Source organism: Nicotiana tabacum, chromosome 22 (assembly GCF_000715075.1).
Source record: "Nicotiana tabacum cultivar K326 chromosome 22, ASM71507v2, whole genome shotgun sequence".
NCBI classification, from domain to species: Eukaryota; Viridiplantae; Streptophyta; class Magnoliopsida; order Solanales; family Solanaceae; genus Nicotiana; species Nicotiana tabacum.
The window spans coordinates 31,583,874-31,600,837 of record NC_134101.1 but is presented as its reverse complement, the minus strand read 5'-3'; the positions used below and the strand labels follow the sequence as shown (position 1 = coordinate 31,600,837).

The following is a 16,964-nucleotide window of genomic DNA, read 5'->3' as shown; positions in this document are numbered from 1 at the left end:
TACTATAAATGCTAAAGTCCGGGTAGTTTAGGACTCAAAGCATGCATTACTTGTGTAAATTGTATTCTTTGATTAATTAATATTAATTGATATATATGAATATATATTGTGGATTGTTAGATAAAGATATTAAAGGATGAAAACCTCATATACTTGATTCTTTTTTTAAATTATTAATTGTTAAAGAAATTATTCTTCCTCCCAAACTTATCTCATAATAAATATACTCTCCTTCCGGAGGTACATAAAAATGTCCTCCTTTCTTGTGGAGCGGGCCGAACGCCTCGGCAAGATAGATGCATCTATGGATCGTGTCGCACGTCCCTCGGCAGTGTACACGATACTCTGGATCGGGCCGTACGTCCTCGGCAGAAATCGTGCTTAATAATAATAAAAATTATACGATACTTTAATAATTTATTTCAGCTTGTAAAGCTAGTTAGTAAATTGAAAAATCTTTGGAATTTAATGAATTATTATTCTTGCTTGTTAAGGAATTAATTGTTACTCCTGTAAATGAGATTTAATTGATAAATTAGAATTTATTTGAATTAAAGGAATTTAATTAATATATTAAAAATTGATACATTTGAAGAAATTTGATTATTTCCGCTGATTAAATAAATTCTGTAAATCACATTGATTTAAATATCCTAGTTTTATTTCAATTGTTATTGACATATAGTGAGTGTCAAAGTCGGCCATCTCGTCTCTACCACTTTGAGATTAGGCTTGATACTTACTGGGTACACGTTGTTTACGTACTCATACTACACTTGCTGCACTTTTTGTGCAGGATCTGAGACAGGTACTAGTGGAGGACCTATCATCACATACCCACGTCATCCAGAGGCATAGTGGTGAGCTGCCTTTCTGAGCCGTTCTGCAGCTACCAGTGTCTCTTCTGATATTTATATTCTGTCTATTTTATTTAAGACAGTATTTGGAGTTTTGTATAATCTACTAGATGCTCATTCACTTGTGACACCAGGTCTTGGCACACACATTGGTAGAGTTTGGGTTTATATTTACTTGGTTTTAAATTTTATCAATGTATGCTTAATTTATTAGTTGGCTTGCCTAGCTGTATTGTTGGGCACCATCACGACCTACAGGTGAAATTGGGTCGTGACATTACTGGTTCTTCATGCAAACTCTGATCTAAACCTTGATGCTCTCTAGCTGTAGGTTCTAGTTCATTGTTCTATAGCTTCTTCTAATTAAAACGGGACTCCAATGCTCGTGGCTTCAGTCATGTCTTGAGCATTCCACATCTTTTCAACTGCTTTTGAATTTTGAATTGACTTATTTTTTCTTTTATTTTATTCTGAATTGAGACTTCTTATTTTGGTCATCTCGAACCATGTGCCTCCAGGTAACACCTACTTAGACACCAAAACAAACAAACAAACGAAATTTTTCTGCCCCAGTTTGTACTAGGAAAATTTTATGAGTTATTGTACAAATTTCTAAACTACTTCTTTATTGAAAGCAATAAAAGATCGGGAGTGGTATACCCCGAAAAATGTCATGCTTTTTTTTTTGGATCGTGTTCCTTTATTGTAAAAAGGATGTCTCAACTTAGGATTGATGTACCTTATGTTGGAAAAATGTGGCTAGGGAATGGGATACCCTATATTGGCAAAGATATCAGGGAGATGTGTAATCTGCATTTAAGATCAAATAAACTAGGGAGTGGATACCCTATGTTGGAAAGGAGACTAGGGAGTGGAGACCCTATGTCTAAAATAAAATCAACTAGGGAGTAGAGACCCTATATTGGAAAAGAAGATTAGGGAGTAGAGACGCTATGTCTAAAATGAAACCAACTAGTGAGTGAAGACCCTATGTTGGAAAAGAAGACTAGGGAGTATAGACGCTATGTCTAAAACAAAATCAACTAGGGAGTGGAGACCCTATGTCTAGGAAAAGGCGACTAGGGAGTGGAGACCCTATGTCTAAAAATAAAATCAACTAGGAAGTGGAGACCCTATGTTGGAAAAGCGACTAGGGAGTGGAGACCCTATGTCTAAAATAACATCAACTAGGGAGTGGAGACCCTATATTGGAAAAGAGACTAGGGAGTGGAGACCCTATGTCTAAAATAACATCAACTAGGGAGTGTAGACCCTATGTTAGAAAGGATAATATGGAATGGAGACCCTATGTCTAAAATAAAATCAACTAGGGAGTGGAGACCCTATGTTGGAAAAGGCGACTAGGGAGTGGAAATCATATGTCTAAAATAAAATCAACTAGGGAGTGGAGACCCTATGTTGGAAAAGAGACTAGGGAGTAGAGACCCTATGTCTAAAAATAAAATCAACTAGAGAATGGAGACTCTATGTTGGAAAGGAGACCACGGAGTGGAGACCATATGTCTAAAATAACATCAACTAGGTAGTGGAGACCCTATGTTGGAAAGGAGACTAGGGAGTGGAGACCCTATGTCTAAAATAACATCAACTAGGGAGTGGAGACTCTATGTTGTAAAGTAACTAGGGATTGGAGAACCTATGTTGGAAAAGAAACTAGGGAGTGGAGACCCTATGTCTAAAATAAAATCAACTAGGAAGTGGAGACCCTTTGTTGGAAAAGGCGACTAGGGAGTGTAGACCCTATGTCTAAAATAACATTAACTAGGGAGTGGAGACCCTATGCTAGAAAGGATACAATGGAGTGGAGACCCTATGTCTAAAATAAAATCAACTAGGGAGTGGAGACCCTATGTTGGAAAAGGCGACTAGGGAGTGGAAACCCTATGTCTAAAATAAAATCAACTAGGGAGTGGAGACCCTATGTTGGAAAACAAACTAGGGAGTGAAGACTCTATGTCTAAAATAAAATCAACTAGGAAGTGGAGACTCTATGTTGGAAAGGAGACCAGGGAGTGGAGACCATATGTCTAAAATAACATCAACTGGGGAGTTGAGACCCTATGTTTGAAAGGAGATTAGGGAGTGGAGGCCCTATGTATAAAATAAAATCAATTAGGGAGTGGAGACCCTATGTTGGAAAAGAGACTAGGGAATGGAGACCCTATGTTTAAAATAAAATCAATTAGGGAGTGAAGACCCTATGTTGGAAATGAGACCAGGGAGTGGAGACCCTATATCTAAAATAAATATCAACTAGGGAGTGGAGACCCTATGTTGGAAAAGAGACTAGGGAGTAGAGACCCTATGTCTGGAAAATACAGCTAGGGATTGGAGACCCTATACTACTATGATTTTGAACTTTCTTTATTTTCTTTCTTTCTTCTCTTTTTTTCATTGTTTTACTTTAAGAGAATGAGTAAAATGCGGGAAAGAATTTGGAAAAAACTTCCCTTTTGGGGTTATTGTTGTTGCAGAGCTATTTTAGTCTCTGTGCGGTATTTTTTGGTTGCACGTGCTTCTTGCAAGGTTGCTTTGGATTGCACCCGTTTCCTATGGTTCAAACAAAGAACAATTTGTCAGTTTCAAATGGTGGTTGGTTTTGCGGCCTTGAGTGTTTTAGTCCTTTGATCTTGGTAGGCTTCTTTGACGATAATTTCAACTGTGACTGGTTGTTTCCTGGATACCGATTGCATTTCTGGCCCCGGAGAACCTTTGGCTATTCTAAAATTTTATCATGACGGTTGGTCGCGTGTGACTTAACCTTTTTTAACTTTCTTTTGCCTTTGTGGGCATTTGACTTCTTTCTTCCAATCTTTTAACTTCAGAGCATTGGGGAACCTTTAGCTCTTCAAACTTTGCCTAGACGGTTAGCCACTTGGGGCTTAACTTTTTCAACTTCATTTTGCCTTTGTAGGCACTTCAATTTGATTCCCTTCTTCCAAGAGTTTTTGATTTTGAAGCATCGCCTGCCATGGCCAGTAGGGGTCGACTTGCTGCCCCTGCCGAGGCTGGGTGCATTTTTGCATATTAGCTTGTATCAAATGAGATCCATGTATATCAATCTTGCTATCACTTCTTTGCCATAGTCTTTGGAACAGCGGGAGACCGAAAGGGATTAAAATAAAACAAATAATGGAACGGAGAATGAGTTTAAACAAGAGGCGTCCCTTTCGGCAAAAGAAAGAAGAACTTATCTGGAGTAAATGCAGACTTCAATGAACATGACATGCCTTTTGGACTGGATAGGGGAGTTTTTCCAATTTAAGTGACATTATTCGAAATGGGATTATTTATTTAATCAGAGTCGCCACTTGGAATAAATTATTATGGTGTCCCAAGTCACCGATTTATTTTAAAATTCGAAATCGAGGAGATTGACTCTATTTATGGTCCACGAACACAGAAGAGCGGGTAAGGAATTCTGTTAACCGGGGAGAAGGTGTGAGGCACTCCCAAGTTCCGTTGTTTTAGCACGGTCGCTTAACAATTAATACTTTACCTAAGTATCTGACTTATGACATGTTTTAAACCTATTGTGCATTTTACCTTTTGACCACTTTTAATTATTTACTTAACCGCTTTTAGTATTTATGGAATTTATTTGAACAAGCTACGATATCGTACACTTGTCGATTTGGTACACATTGCAAATTGCACCAGGTGAAACGCACCTGCGATTTACAACATGTTTATTTTTATTTTTATTTGAAGTTATGGTCAAGTCGCGTGAAACACGCACTTGAATTGGGGTTTACGTATCATGACTATGCCACGAGAACCGTACCCATAGTCACGATGATTTATTATTAACCTCGCCTAAAGCAAGTTACGATGTTCGAATATTATTCAATTACTAATTTTGAGATTATTGTAAGGTCATGAGGTATGGTTATTGTTGTGGCGAAAATGAAGTAAATTAAGTATAGAAAAAGTTGACTAGCTTGTGAATGTTTATTTGTTTTTGGTCCTAGGCAACAATTAGCCCATAAATACGCCGGAGAAGTCTAATTAAAATCTTACACTAATCATGACTCAACCTAATCTCTTATAATTTTACTGCTAACCTATATTTGAAATTAGACTATATTTATGATAGGATTAGATAGATACGGGCAGAACCAATTTAGTCACTAAGATAGGAGATCAAAATAAAACTAAATCATGCTAAAATGAAAGCCATTACTTCATTAAATAAACAAGAAAAGTAACAAATTAATACATATTCATCAATAAGATTAACCATATGAACTACCAAAAGGACAATAAATTAATCTTACTAAATACTCAACATAAGAACAAATTAATCTTAGCACACTCAGATGCAAACTCGACCATATCATACTCAAAGTTAAATTAAAACAGAGTGACCCAGAACATTAATGAAAAAATAAAATAAAAAGAGAAGTGAACCTTTGTATTGATGATTGTGGATTTAAATTACAATCACTTAATGATCGGATAGCTCTCAACTGGACCCTTCGGACTGCGGAAAACCCGAGCGAAAAATCTCAACTTGCAATCTCAATCGACCTTGCAAAACCGACGATTTAGTGGCTATTTTTGGAGTTTTTTTTGGGGGGGTGGGGTGGGGTTAATGATGGCTCTAAAGTGGTCAAGAGCTGGTAGCTTTGGGGTGGTGAAGCTGCTGGTTTTTACGAAAGAAAGACGAAGAAAGAATGACACGAATAGAATTTTCCTTAGCGTAGAAGAAACAAAAATATTTCTCTCCAAATCCCTCCCCTCTTTTTTCCTTTCTATCCTCTCTGTTTTTCTCCTTATATTTCTCTTCTATTTATAGAAAAATTTTCGGAATTTTTCAGATTTATTTATTTATTTTATTATATTTTTAATTAAAAACAATTCTCACTTCCCATTTTTCTTCTTTTTTTAAAAAAAATAATCCCCATTTTCCTTTACTTTTGTTTTTTAATTTTGCGCTTTTTTAGTTTTATTATATTTAAATTCCCACTTATTTTACATTTATTTTTTTTATTTTCCTATTACTTTACTTTTTTGTTTTTTTTTAATTTTCACTTTCTTTTACTTTTTTATTAAAAATTTCAGCTACCTTTACTTTTATTTTTTAATTCCAACTTTATTTTATTTTTATTTTTTAAATTTTTCACATTCTTTTACTTTTATTTTTTTAATTTTCCACTTTATTTTACTTTTTTTTATTAAACAATTTTCACCTACTTTTACTTTTACTTTTTAATTCTATATTTCTACTTTTCCTATTTTTTTAATTCCCATCCGAAATTTTAAAAAAATAATTCGGTTTTTTAATTCATTTTATTTTAAATTAAGATAAATATAAAAACAAAAATAATACTAATAATAATAATTTACCTTTTAAATTATTATTAATTTTTACCCTATATAAAAAAAGTGTAACAAAGCTAAAAAATATATTAAATTTCTGAAAATATTTACATAATAGAAGGTGATAAAAATTCAAATATAGTCAAAAATTAGGTGCTCACAATTACTACTAGATAATATTATATTTATATGTTGTCATGTTAGACAATTGCTTCTGTAATAATTTTCATTTGCTTCCACGTACATTTATTATTTAGCCAAGCTGGATGTCACACTGATAATGATTTTTGGGTTATTCTTGTGCAGGGAATTCACCTCGCGAATTCTTAGAGTCAAGTAAGTATATCTGTAAGGTAGTAACTAGGCATCAAATTCGAATTATAATCTATATCTTTTTGTCCAGAGAACCAATTGCAGCAGATTTGTCATTTTCTTTTTTAAGGGTTTCCAGGAAGGAGATTCTGAGGGTTGCTGATACTGGTATGAAAGAGATCCAGTTCCAACTTCTAATTAGTATTCCTTAAAATATGCCAGATGATCCCATTCAATGGAATGAGTACATAGTACTAATACCACCAATTGAAGGTTCATCATAAGAGAAGGCATAGCCTCAGTAATGTTCCCTGCAAAAAAGAAAACCTTGTTAGTGAAAAAGTTCATCACCATGTTCTCCTCCCTCAGAACATAAGGTAGTCCTCATTGCTTTTTGCGTGACTCCCTGTATGTTCAACTGACCTGTCAATGTGGATTGGATTTATGCTCCACATGACCGCAATTCCACTCACTTGCTTTATAGCTTCTAATCTGGACCAGTGTTGTGCACAGCTGGAACAAAATGTTTCAATGAGGATTGCGTGTGTTTTCCACTGTTGACCTGTGTAAAAACTTATGTGCCTTCCTTCTTGTGCCTTTGAGGTGTTAATATGTATTTGTATAACATCCCATAATACACCTTTTGATCCCATATTTGTTTGCCAAAGGCACATGTATACCATTGAGTTTCTGGGCAGCAGTGTGCTCCTCCTTGCTTCTATGCTTGTGTCTATCTTCAATTCCCTCCCAATGGAATGAGTACTAAGTACTAATACCACCAACTGGGAGTTCCTCAAAGAATAGTGCATAGAGACAATAGCTTTCCCTGCAAAAAAGAACATAGTGTTTGTGAAAACTCTCATCACCATGCTCCCCTCCTTAAGGATTTGAACATGGCAACTCCATGTGTAAGCTCCACTTTTCTCCTCTTCTATTCTTCCTCCTTCCTCTTCTAATTCTTTGCAACCTTTACTCTTAAATATGGGCATTGCATCTTGTCTTCATTTACTATCCTCCTGCCTTGAGGATGTAGATGCCAGAAATCATGACACTATGTATTGCCAATGTCAAGAGCATAATTTGCCAAGTGATCTGCCAATCTGTTCCCCTCTCTGAAGATGTGTGACACCTTGATATTACACCCCTCCTTCAGCCTCATAATCTCCTCCACATATTCAACAATACACCAAGGTGGTTTCCACAATCCATCTATTATATTCTTCAGTAGTACTGAGTCAGTTTGTATCCAGATCTGTGTGTAGTTCAGTGCTCTACACAGCCTTAATGCCTCCACTGTTGCTACTACCTCAGTTTCATTATTTGATCCCTCAGTAATCTCCCTTCCTATAGCATACCTCAAATCTCCAGCTTTATCTCTCAAACAAAAACCTATTGCATTTCTTCCGGGATTCCCTCTGGATGTTCCATCAGTGTTAACTTTGATCCATCCCTCTAAAGAAAATTCCCAGATCACTTTCTCAAATTTCAATCGTGGAGTATAGTTCTCCAACAAAGACAGTAGATCCTGCCACCTGTGAGGCACATGTAGGCCTGGTTTTATCATTTAAACTAGAGCTTGAAGTGTTGTTGAGACTTGGAAGATGACCCTGCTAACTGAGACTGCCTCCCCATACTTTAAGCTATTCCTCTTCCATAATTCCCACATAATACTTTTGTTTTAAAACTGACCATGAGTGTTTTATTTGTTTTCTGCAAAATCCAACTGAAAGCAAGTCACGGCTACTTTTGCAAAGACGACCCTTCAGCACTTCGGGCGGGAAGATTTGACCCTTCAGCAAATACGGCGTCCCGTCGGGACATTTCTGGCTATTTGGACAAAAACGAAATCACCTAACTTTATTTATGACAAAATGACAGCATGTTCATATATTTGGTTATTTTTGCAAAAACGGGGCTGGACCCGATGAGAGTTGCTTACGTATCTCACATCTGGTGAGAATTAAACCCACGCATTTCGGTAAGTTTTGACACACGGGAAAATAGGACTTATTTTGAAATGACTTTTCTCTTCTTTGTTTTTCAAAATTTCGGCAGAGTTTCAGGATATTTTGAATACCGGGATTTTCAGAACCGGGTGTTTTTCTCTTCTACCTCATTCTTGGGTTTTCTTGATTTTCTTAACATATTCTAGAAGCCGATCAACATGTAAGCCGAAACAAATAAATGTACAAGTAGCACGTAAAATGCATCAGGTGTCTCTTTTTGTATATTATTGAATAGTATTATAGTTTTCTCCTCATGGTATTATCTATATCAGAAGTTTATAGTCTTGGGATTTTTTTGCAGACGTTTTCATCTAAACCCGAGTCCTGTCTCTATTGAACCATGCATGCCTAAATCTGATTTGAACTAAGATGGAAGTAGTTTGGTTGAGTATCAGAGTTTTGATTTTGAATAATTAGTAAAAGTGTACAATAGAGTGCAGGTAGAATTTCTGTTGGTATATTCTTTTCTATTTGAGGTATATGTGAATGTTTTTAGCTATTCTATGTCCTGCATTGTATTTCCCAAAAGTTGGACTATATGTATGCTGAAATGGGAATGAGTGATGTGTGGCGTGCGTTGATTTTGAGCTAGGTTCTCTTTTTATTATTTTGAAAAGTCTAGATTAGTATTCGCTGAGCAAAATCAAACACTGCACAATTAAATAAAGTATTGAACTATAAATGTGAATGAAAATGCAGTTTCATCTAGATTACTATTCTTATTTATTAACTGTCACTAGATTCGTTTGAAATCTAGATGAGTTTAACATTGCGTAACCCCGGTAAGCTATTTTATCATTTGTTCTCCACATTTTGTCTTTGTAAGTGAGTTAGAACTTAAAGTAACATTTGCTTGTAGAGTTACTGTAGTTGGTTTATGTTGTTGTTAAGGTATCCTCATATTAAGGTGTCACAATCCCAAATTTCCTCCGTAGGATGTCGTGATGGCACCTAGTCTCTAAGACTATGTAAGCATATCAGATTTGCGGAATAACGAAGTCTAAAATTGAAACTCAAATCTCAAAATATGAAATAAATAAAAACTGCAATTCCAAATAGTTACAACTCCCAAAACTCGGTAGAAATAAGTCACAAGCTTCTAAGAATTTATTTTGAGTGTCTCTATGCATCAGAGTTTAAAGAGAATAAGGAAAACAACATAGTAAGGATAGAGGGGGACTCTAAGGTCTACGAACGCTGGCAGATATACGTCACAAGCTTCTAAGAATTTATTTTGAGTGTCTCTATGCATCAGAGTTTAAAGAGAATAAGGAAAACAACATAGTAAGGATAGAGGGGGGACTCTGAGGTCTACGAACGCTGGCAGATATACCTTGAAATCTTCGCGTACAGACTAGATTACTGATACCTGGTCTGGTAGAAAGTACCTGAATCTGATAAAAAGATGTGCAGAAGCATAGTATGAGTACACCATAGCGGTACCCAGTAAGTGCCAAGTCTAACCGTAGAGTAGTGACGAGGTCAGGTCAGGGCCCTACTGTACATATTACGGGCTGATAATGCATCACCGAAAAGAAACCAAAATTTACATATTTAGGGAAAGACGAAACAATCAAGACAAGTACACAAATGAGAAAATATCAATAGGGGCACTCACGAGGTACAACCTCATAGTCCGAAAGTCATAAATAAATTCATAATATATCATTTCTTTATATTACCACGGAAGCCTTCACATTTAATTTAAAAAAAATATTTTTCCCGAAATAGCATCCCTCGTTTTAGCCACCTTTATCACACCGCATGACTTCTAGTAGTTCCTCTACTAGCTACACGTATCAAGCCACCCTTATCTCACCGCATGCGTTTCAACACCCAGACCTTATACCACCGCATGCGTATCAATATCACAATATATCACAATTTATACCTCGAGCGTCAAAATATTTTAATTTTCCAAAATAAATTAACAACATTATTTTCCACAATATGGAGCTCGCAACTCAATCACAATATATACAAAAATCTCAACCAAATATTCGGGAGTGAATAACCCAACAAAATAATATTTCACAAATTTAACACTTTGCCTTAATACTAAATTTTGGATGTCAAATACTTCATATAAATAATAGTTCAATTAATAAAATCAACTTTCAAATAATGAGCACACAATAAAAGAAACAAAGCTTCAACTAAAAAGGTAAGGCAATTAGTAGGAAAAAGGTAAGGCAAACTTAATTTATAAAAATAGACCAATGATGATGAGTATAACATGATATAATAATTTAATTAATATGTGACAAAGGTCTACACAATTTAAAACTAGAATTTTCCATATTTAACCTGTGTACACACTCGTCACCTCGCGTACAAGGCTTTCAACACATCACAATTTCTGTAACAATACAAATCCTAAAAGGAATTTTCCCCACACAAGGTTAGACAAGTCACTTACCTCAAACCGTGTAATTCTTTACTCCGCTATGCCTTTGCCTCGAGAATTAGCCTCCGAAAGCCTCGTATCTAGTCATAATTTTTTCGATTCAGTCAATATAATTTATTAAAATTAATTCCATATGAAAATACTAATTTTCCAAGAAAATTCAAAATTTAACTCAAAAATTACCCGTGGGGCCCAAGTCTCGGAACCCGACAAAAGTTACAAAATATGAACGCCCATTCTACCACTAGTCCAACCATACTAATTTTATCAAATTCCGACATCAACTTGACCCTCAAATCTTCAAATTTAACCAAGCGGGTTTTTAAAATTTTCCAACTTAAATCACCAATTAAATGTTAAAAACTACCATAGATTTGGGTACTTTAACCAAAATTGAGTTAAAAACTCTTACCCCGATGTTTTCCCTGAAAAATCGCCTAACCCCGAGCTCCAAATCGCTAAAAATAGAATTCGTCCCATTTCAGAACTTAAACTCTCTATCCAGGCGTTTCTTCTTCACGAACGCGAGGGCTCACACACGAACGAGATGACCGCTGCCCACAGGCCTTCGCAAACGCAGAACCTTCCTCGTGAACGCATAGGCCAATGCGTGTGTCCACACCATCCCTCTCTCTTCTTCGCGAACGCGACAACCTCTTCTCGTTCGCGATGCACACTGACATGTTCCCCTTCGCGAACGCATCCTTTGCTTCGCGAATGCGAAGAACAAAACTTAGCCTGCCTCCAGTTCCCCTTCACGAACGCGAGACCCGTCTCGTGAACGCGATGAAGGAAACTTGATAGTGCATCAGAAATATTCCACCAAGGTTCCAAGTCCAAAAATTCAATCCGTTAACCATCCAAAACTCACCCGAGGCTCCCAGGACCTCAACCAGATATACCAACAAGTCCTAAAACATAATACAAACTAAGTCGAAGCCTCAATTCATATCAAACAACGCTAAAAATACGAATCACACCCCAATTCAAGCTTAACAAAACTAAGAAATTCCAACTTCTACATTCGATGCCGAAACCTATCAAATCAAGTCCGATTGATCTCAAATTTTGCACACAAGTCATAAGTGCCATAATAGAACTATTCTACTATTCAAAATTGGATTCCGACCTCGATATCAAAAAGTCAACTCCCCGGTCAAACTTGCAAACTTAAATTTCTATTTTAGACATTTCAATCATAATTTAACTATGGACTTTCAAATAATTTTCCGGACACGCTCCTAAGTCAAAAATCACCATACGGAGCTATTGAAATCATCAAAATTCTATTTCAGGGTCGTTTACACATAAGTCAATATCCGGTCAACTATTTCAACTTAAGCTTTAAATCTTGGAATTAAGTGTCCCAATTTGTTCTGAAACCTCACCGGACTAGAACCAATTACCCCGGCAAGTCATATAATAATCGTAAAGCACAAATTGAGAAGTAAATGGGGGAACGAGGTTGCAACTCTCAAAATGATTGGCCGGGTCGTTACATCCTCCCCCTCTTAAACAAATATTTATCCTCGAACGAGTATAAAGACATACTTGAAGTGGTGAAAAGATGAGGGTAACTGCTATGCATATCATGCTTGGTCTCCCAAGTCGCTTCCTCGACTGGATGACCCCTCCACTGTACTTTCACTGAAGCAACGCTTTTCGACCTTAACTTTCTAACATGTCTGTCCAAAATGGCAACTGGCTCTTCAACATATGATAGATCCTTGTCCAACTGGACTGAGATGAAGTCTAACATATGAGATGGATCGCCGTGATACTTCCGGAGCATGGAAACATGAAACACTGGATGAACGGCATTGAGACTATGTGGTAGTGCAAGTCTGTAAGCCACCTTTTCAACTCTCTCAAGAATCTCAAAAGGTCTAATAGACCTAGGGCTCAACTTGCCCTTCTTCCTGAATCTCATAACACCCTTCATAGGCTAAACTCGGAGCAAGACCCGCTCACCAACCATGAATGCAATATCACGCACCTTCTGATCCGCATAACTATTCTATCTAGACTGGGCTGTACGAAGTCGATCCTGAATCAATTTAACCTTTTCCAAGGCATCCTGAACCAAATCTATACCTAATAGTCTAGCCTCGCCAGGCTCAAACCAACCCACTGGAGACCGACACCGTCTACCCTACAAAGCCTCATACGGTGCCATCTGAATGCTCGACTGGTACTATTATTGTAAGAAAACTTAGCAAGTGGAAAGAAATGATCCCAAGCACCCCCAAAATCCATCACACACGCACGAAGCATATCCTCCAATATCTGAATAGTGCGCTCGGACTGTTCATCCGTCTGATGGTGAAATGTTGTACTGAACTCTACCAGTGTACCCAACGCATGCCATACGACTCTCTTGATCTGTGATGTACTGCGTACCCCGGTCATAGATGATAGATACCGGTACACCATGAAGCCTGACAATCTCGCGAATGTAAAACTGAGCCAACTGCTCCGAAGAGTAAGTAGTAACCACATGAATGAAATGAGCTCACTTGGTCAATCTATCCACAATCACCCAAACTGCATCGAACTTCCTCCGAGTCCGTGGGAGTCCAACAACAAAATCCATAGTGATCCGCTCCCATTTCCATTCTAGAATCTCTAACTTCTGAAGCAATCCACCTGGTTGCTGATGCTCATACTTCACCTGTTGACAATTTAGGCACCAAGCTACATATTCCACTATGTCTTTATTCAATCGCCCCCACCAATAGTGTTGTCTCAAATCCTGATACATCTTCGCGGCACCTGGATGAATGAAGTACCGCGAACTGTGAGGCTCCTAGAAAATCAACTCACGCAAACCATCTACATTGGGCACACATAGACTGCCCTGCATCCGTAATACACCGTCATCTCCAATAGTAACTTCTTTGGCATCATCGTGCTGAACCGTGTCCTTAAGGACAAGCAGATGGGGGTCATCATACTAATGCTCTCTCATACGATCATAAAGAGAATACTGAGAAACCATACAAGCCAAAACTCGGCTCGGCTCAAAAATGTCCAATTTAACAAACTAGTTGGCCAAAGCCTGAACATCCAAGGCTAAAGGCCTCTCTGCTACCGGTAGATATGCTTAGTTGCCCAAACATTCTGCCTTATGACTCAAGGCATCGGCCACCACATTGGCCTTCCCAAGATGATAGATAATGGTGATATCATAATCCTTAAGCAACTCCAACCACCTCTGTTGCTGCAAGTTAAGATCCATCTGTTTAAACAGATACTGTAGACTCCAATGATCGGTGTAGACCTCACAAGGGATGCCATATAAATAGTGCCACAAGATCTTCAAGTTATGAACGATAGCCGCTACCTCAAGGTCGTGGACAAGATAATTCTTCTCATGTACCTTTAACTGTCTGGACGCATAGGCAATCACCCTACCATCTTGCATCAACACTGCGCTGAGACCAATACGCGATGCATCACAATACACAGTATGAGGCCCTGAACCTGTAGGCAACACCAATACCGGGGCTGTAGTCAAAACTGTCTTGAGCTTTTGAAAGCTCTCCTCATATTCCTCGGCCCACCTGAACAGAGCACCCTTTTGGGTCAATTTAGTCATAGGTGCAGCAATAGAAGAGAAACCCTCTACAAATCGGCGATAATACCCCGCCAAGCCAAGAAAACTTCGAATCGCTGTAGCTGAGGACGTTCTAGACCAACTCTTCACTACTTCATTATTCTTCGGATCTACCATGATCCCCTCGCATGAAACTAGATGACCCAAAAATGCCACTAAATCTAACTAGAATTCACACTTTGAAAATTTTTCATATAACTTCTTTTCTCTTAAAGTCTAAAGCACAGTCCTCAGGTGTTGCTCATGATCCTCCCGGCTCCGAGAGTAAACCAAAATGTCGTCAATAAACACAATGAAGAATGAGTCAAGATAGGGCTGTAATACACTGTTCATCAAATGCATAAATACTGCTGGGGCATTGGTCAGCCCAAATGACATTACAAGGAATTCATAATGACCATACCGAGTCCTAAAAATAGTCTACGGGATATCTGGCTCCCGAATCTTCAACTGATGATAGCCTGAAGGCAAGTCAATTTTTGAGAACACTCTAGCACCATAAAGCTTATCAAATACGTAATAAATACGTGGCAATGGATACATGTTCTTCATTATAACCTTGTTCAAATGGCGGTGATCAATACACATCCGCATAGAACCATCCTTCTTCTTCAAAAATAAGACATGAGCACCCCAAGGAATGAACAAAACCCTTATCAAACAACTCCTATAACTACTCTTAATTCCTTTAATTCCGTTAGAGCTATACGATATGGTGAAATAGAAATGAGCTGAGTGTCCGGTAACAAATCAATGCCCAAGTCAATATCCCTGTCGGGTGGCATATCCAGCACGTCTGGAGGAAATACATCTGGAAAATCCCATACTACAAGAACTGACTCCACGGTTGGAGTATCAGCACTAATATCTCTCACATAGGCCAGATACACATCACACCCTTCTCAACCATTCGTTGAGCCTTAAGGAATGAAACAACCATGCTGGGAACATAATCTAAGGTACCTCTCCACTCTATCCGCGGTAAATCTGGTGTGGACAATGTCACTGTCTTGGCGTAACAATCAAGGATAGCATGATAGGGCAACAACCAGTCCATGCCCAAAATAATATCAAAATGCACCATATTGAGGAATAATAAATCCGCTCTAGTCTCAAACGGATGATAACAATCAAACACAAATGATACACACAGTCAACAATAATAGAATCACCTAGGGGTGTAGATAAATAAACAAAAAAAACTCAAAGAATCACAGGATACAGCCAAATACGAGGCAAAATAAGATGACACATAAGAGTAAGTGGAGCCTAGATCAAATAAGATTGATTCATCTCTATGACAGACAAGAACAATACCTGTGATAATAGAATTGGATGAAACTGCCTCCGTCCTAGCAGGAAGGGCATAATATCTGGCACGACCTCCCCCTATAGGGCGACCTCTACCTTCCCGACCTCCACCTCTAGTTAGCTATGCAGGTGGAGTGGCAACTGTTGTAGTAATCATGGCCTGAGAAGCCTGAGGGCCCTATAGAATGGGTGGGGCCTGAGAAATTTGTGGAGGTGCACCCCTCCTAAGTCTGGGGTAATCCCTCATTATATGACGAGTGTCACCACACCTAAAATAAGCCCTCGGAGGACGTGGCTACTGGGACTAGCTCGGGCTTGATCGACTGGACTGACCGCTAAAAGCACCCGGTGCAGGAGGTATAATAGACACTGGTAGTGCATAATATGTAACCTGAGGTCTGGGAGTAACCGGAATACCGCTGGAAGCTGGAAGTGCTGAATGAATAGGACGACCCACATAGCCTGTACCATGACGGGATGCAGCTGGGGCATGAGAACTGTTATACGTGCCAGAATCTCGAGGTCTCTTAGCTTCCCTCTCTTCTCTCTCCCGGATCCGCATACCCTCCAATCTCGTAGCAACTGCCACCACCTACTGGTATGTGATGTCCATCTCCAGCTCTCGGGCCACACTAAATCTGATACTAGGGTGAAGCCCCTCAATAAATCGACGGACACGCTCTCTGACAATAGCAACTAGGGCAGGTGCATGCCTGGATAAATCACTGAACCAGACTGCATACTCCGATACTGTCATAGAGCCCTGACACAACTGCTCAAACTCTACGCGCCATGCATCTTTAAGACTCTGAGGAACATACTCACTCAAGAACATATCTCAAAACTGAGTCCGGGTGAGTGAAGCTCCCTCGGCCGGACTGTCCAACCCATATGCTCTCCACCACTTGTAGGCCACTCCTTTAAGCTGGAATGTCGTGAAAGAGACCCCACTAGTCTCCGCAATACCCATAGTATGTAGGATATGGTGGAACTCCTCAAGAAAACCCTGGGCATCCTCTGACGCCAAGCCACTGAAGGCAGGAGGGTAGTACTTCTTGTACCTCTCGAACTTGAGTTGTTCCTTCTCAGAAACTGCTGCCCTTACCTTAGGC

At 38.6% G+C, this 16,964-nt stretch overlaps 1 protein-coding gene across 1 annotated transcript; it reads right to left on the bottom strand.

Annotated features, from left to right (window-relative positions):
• Nucleotides 1-7,563: 7,563 nt before the first annotated feature.
• Nucleotides 7,564-8,076, bottom strand: LOC142175778 (uncharacterized). Its single transcript, XM_075242772.1, has one exon. The coding sequence runs from the start codon at nt 8,074-8,076 to the stop codon at nt 7,564-7,566; it is 513 nt and encodes a 170-aa protein (XP_075098873.1).
• Between the last annotated feature and the right edge of the window lie 8,888 nt (nt 8,077-16,964).

Excerpts from the sequence above, each read along its gene's own strand:
- LOC142175778 (XM_075242772.1), bottom strand. The coding sequence starts at position 8,076 with ATGATAAAACCAGGCCTACATGTGCCTCACAGGTGGCAGGATCTACTG.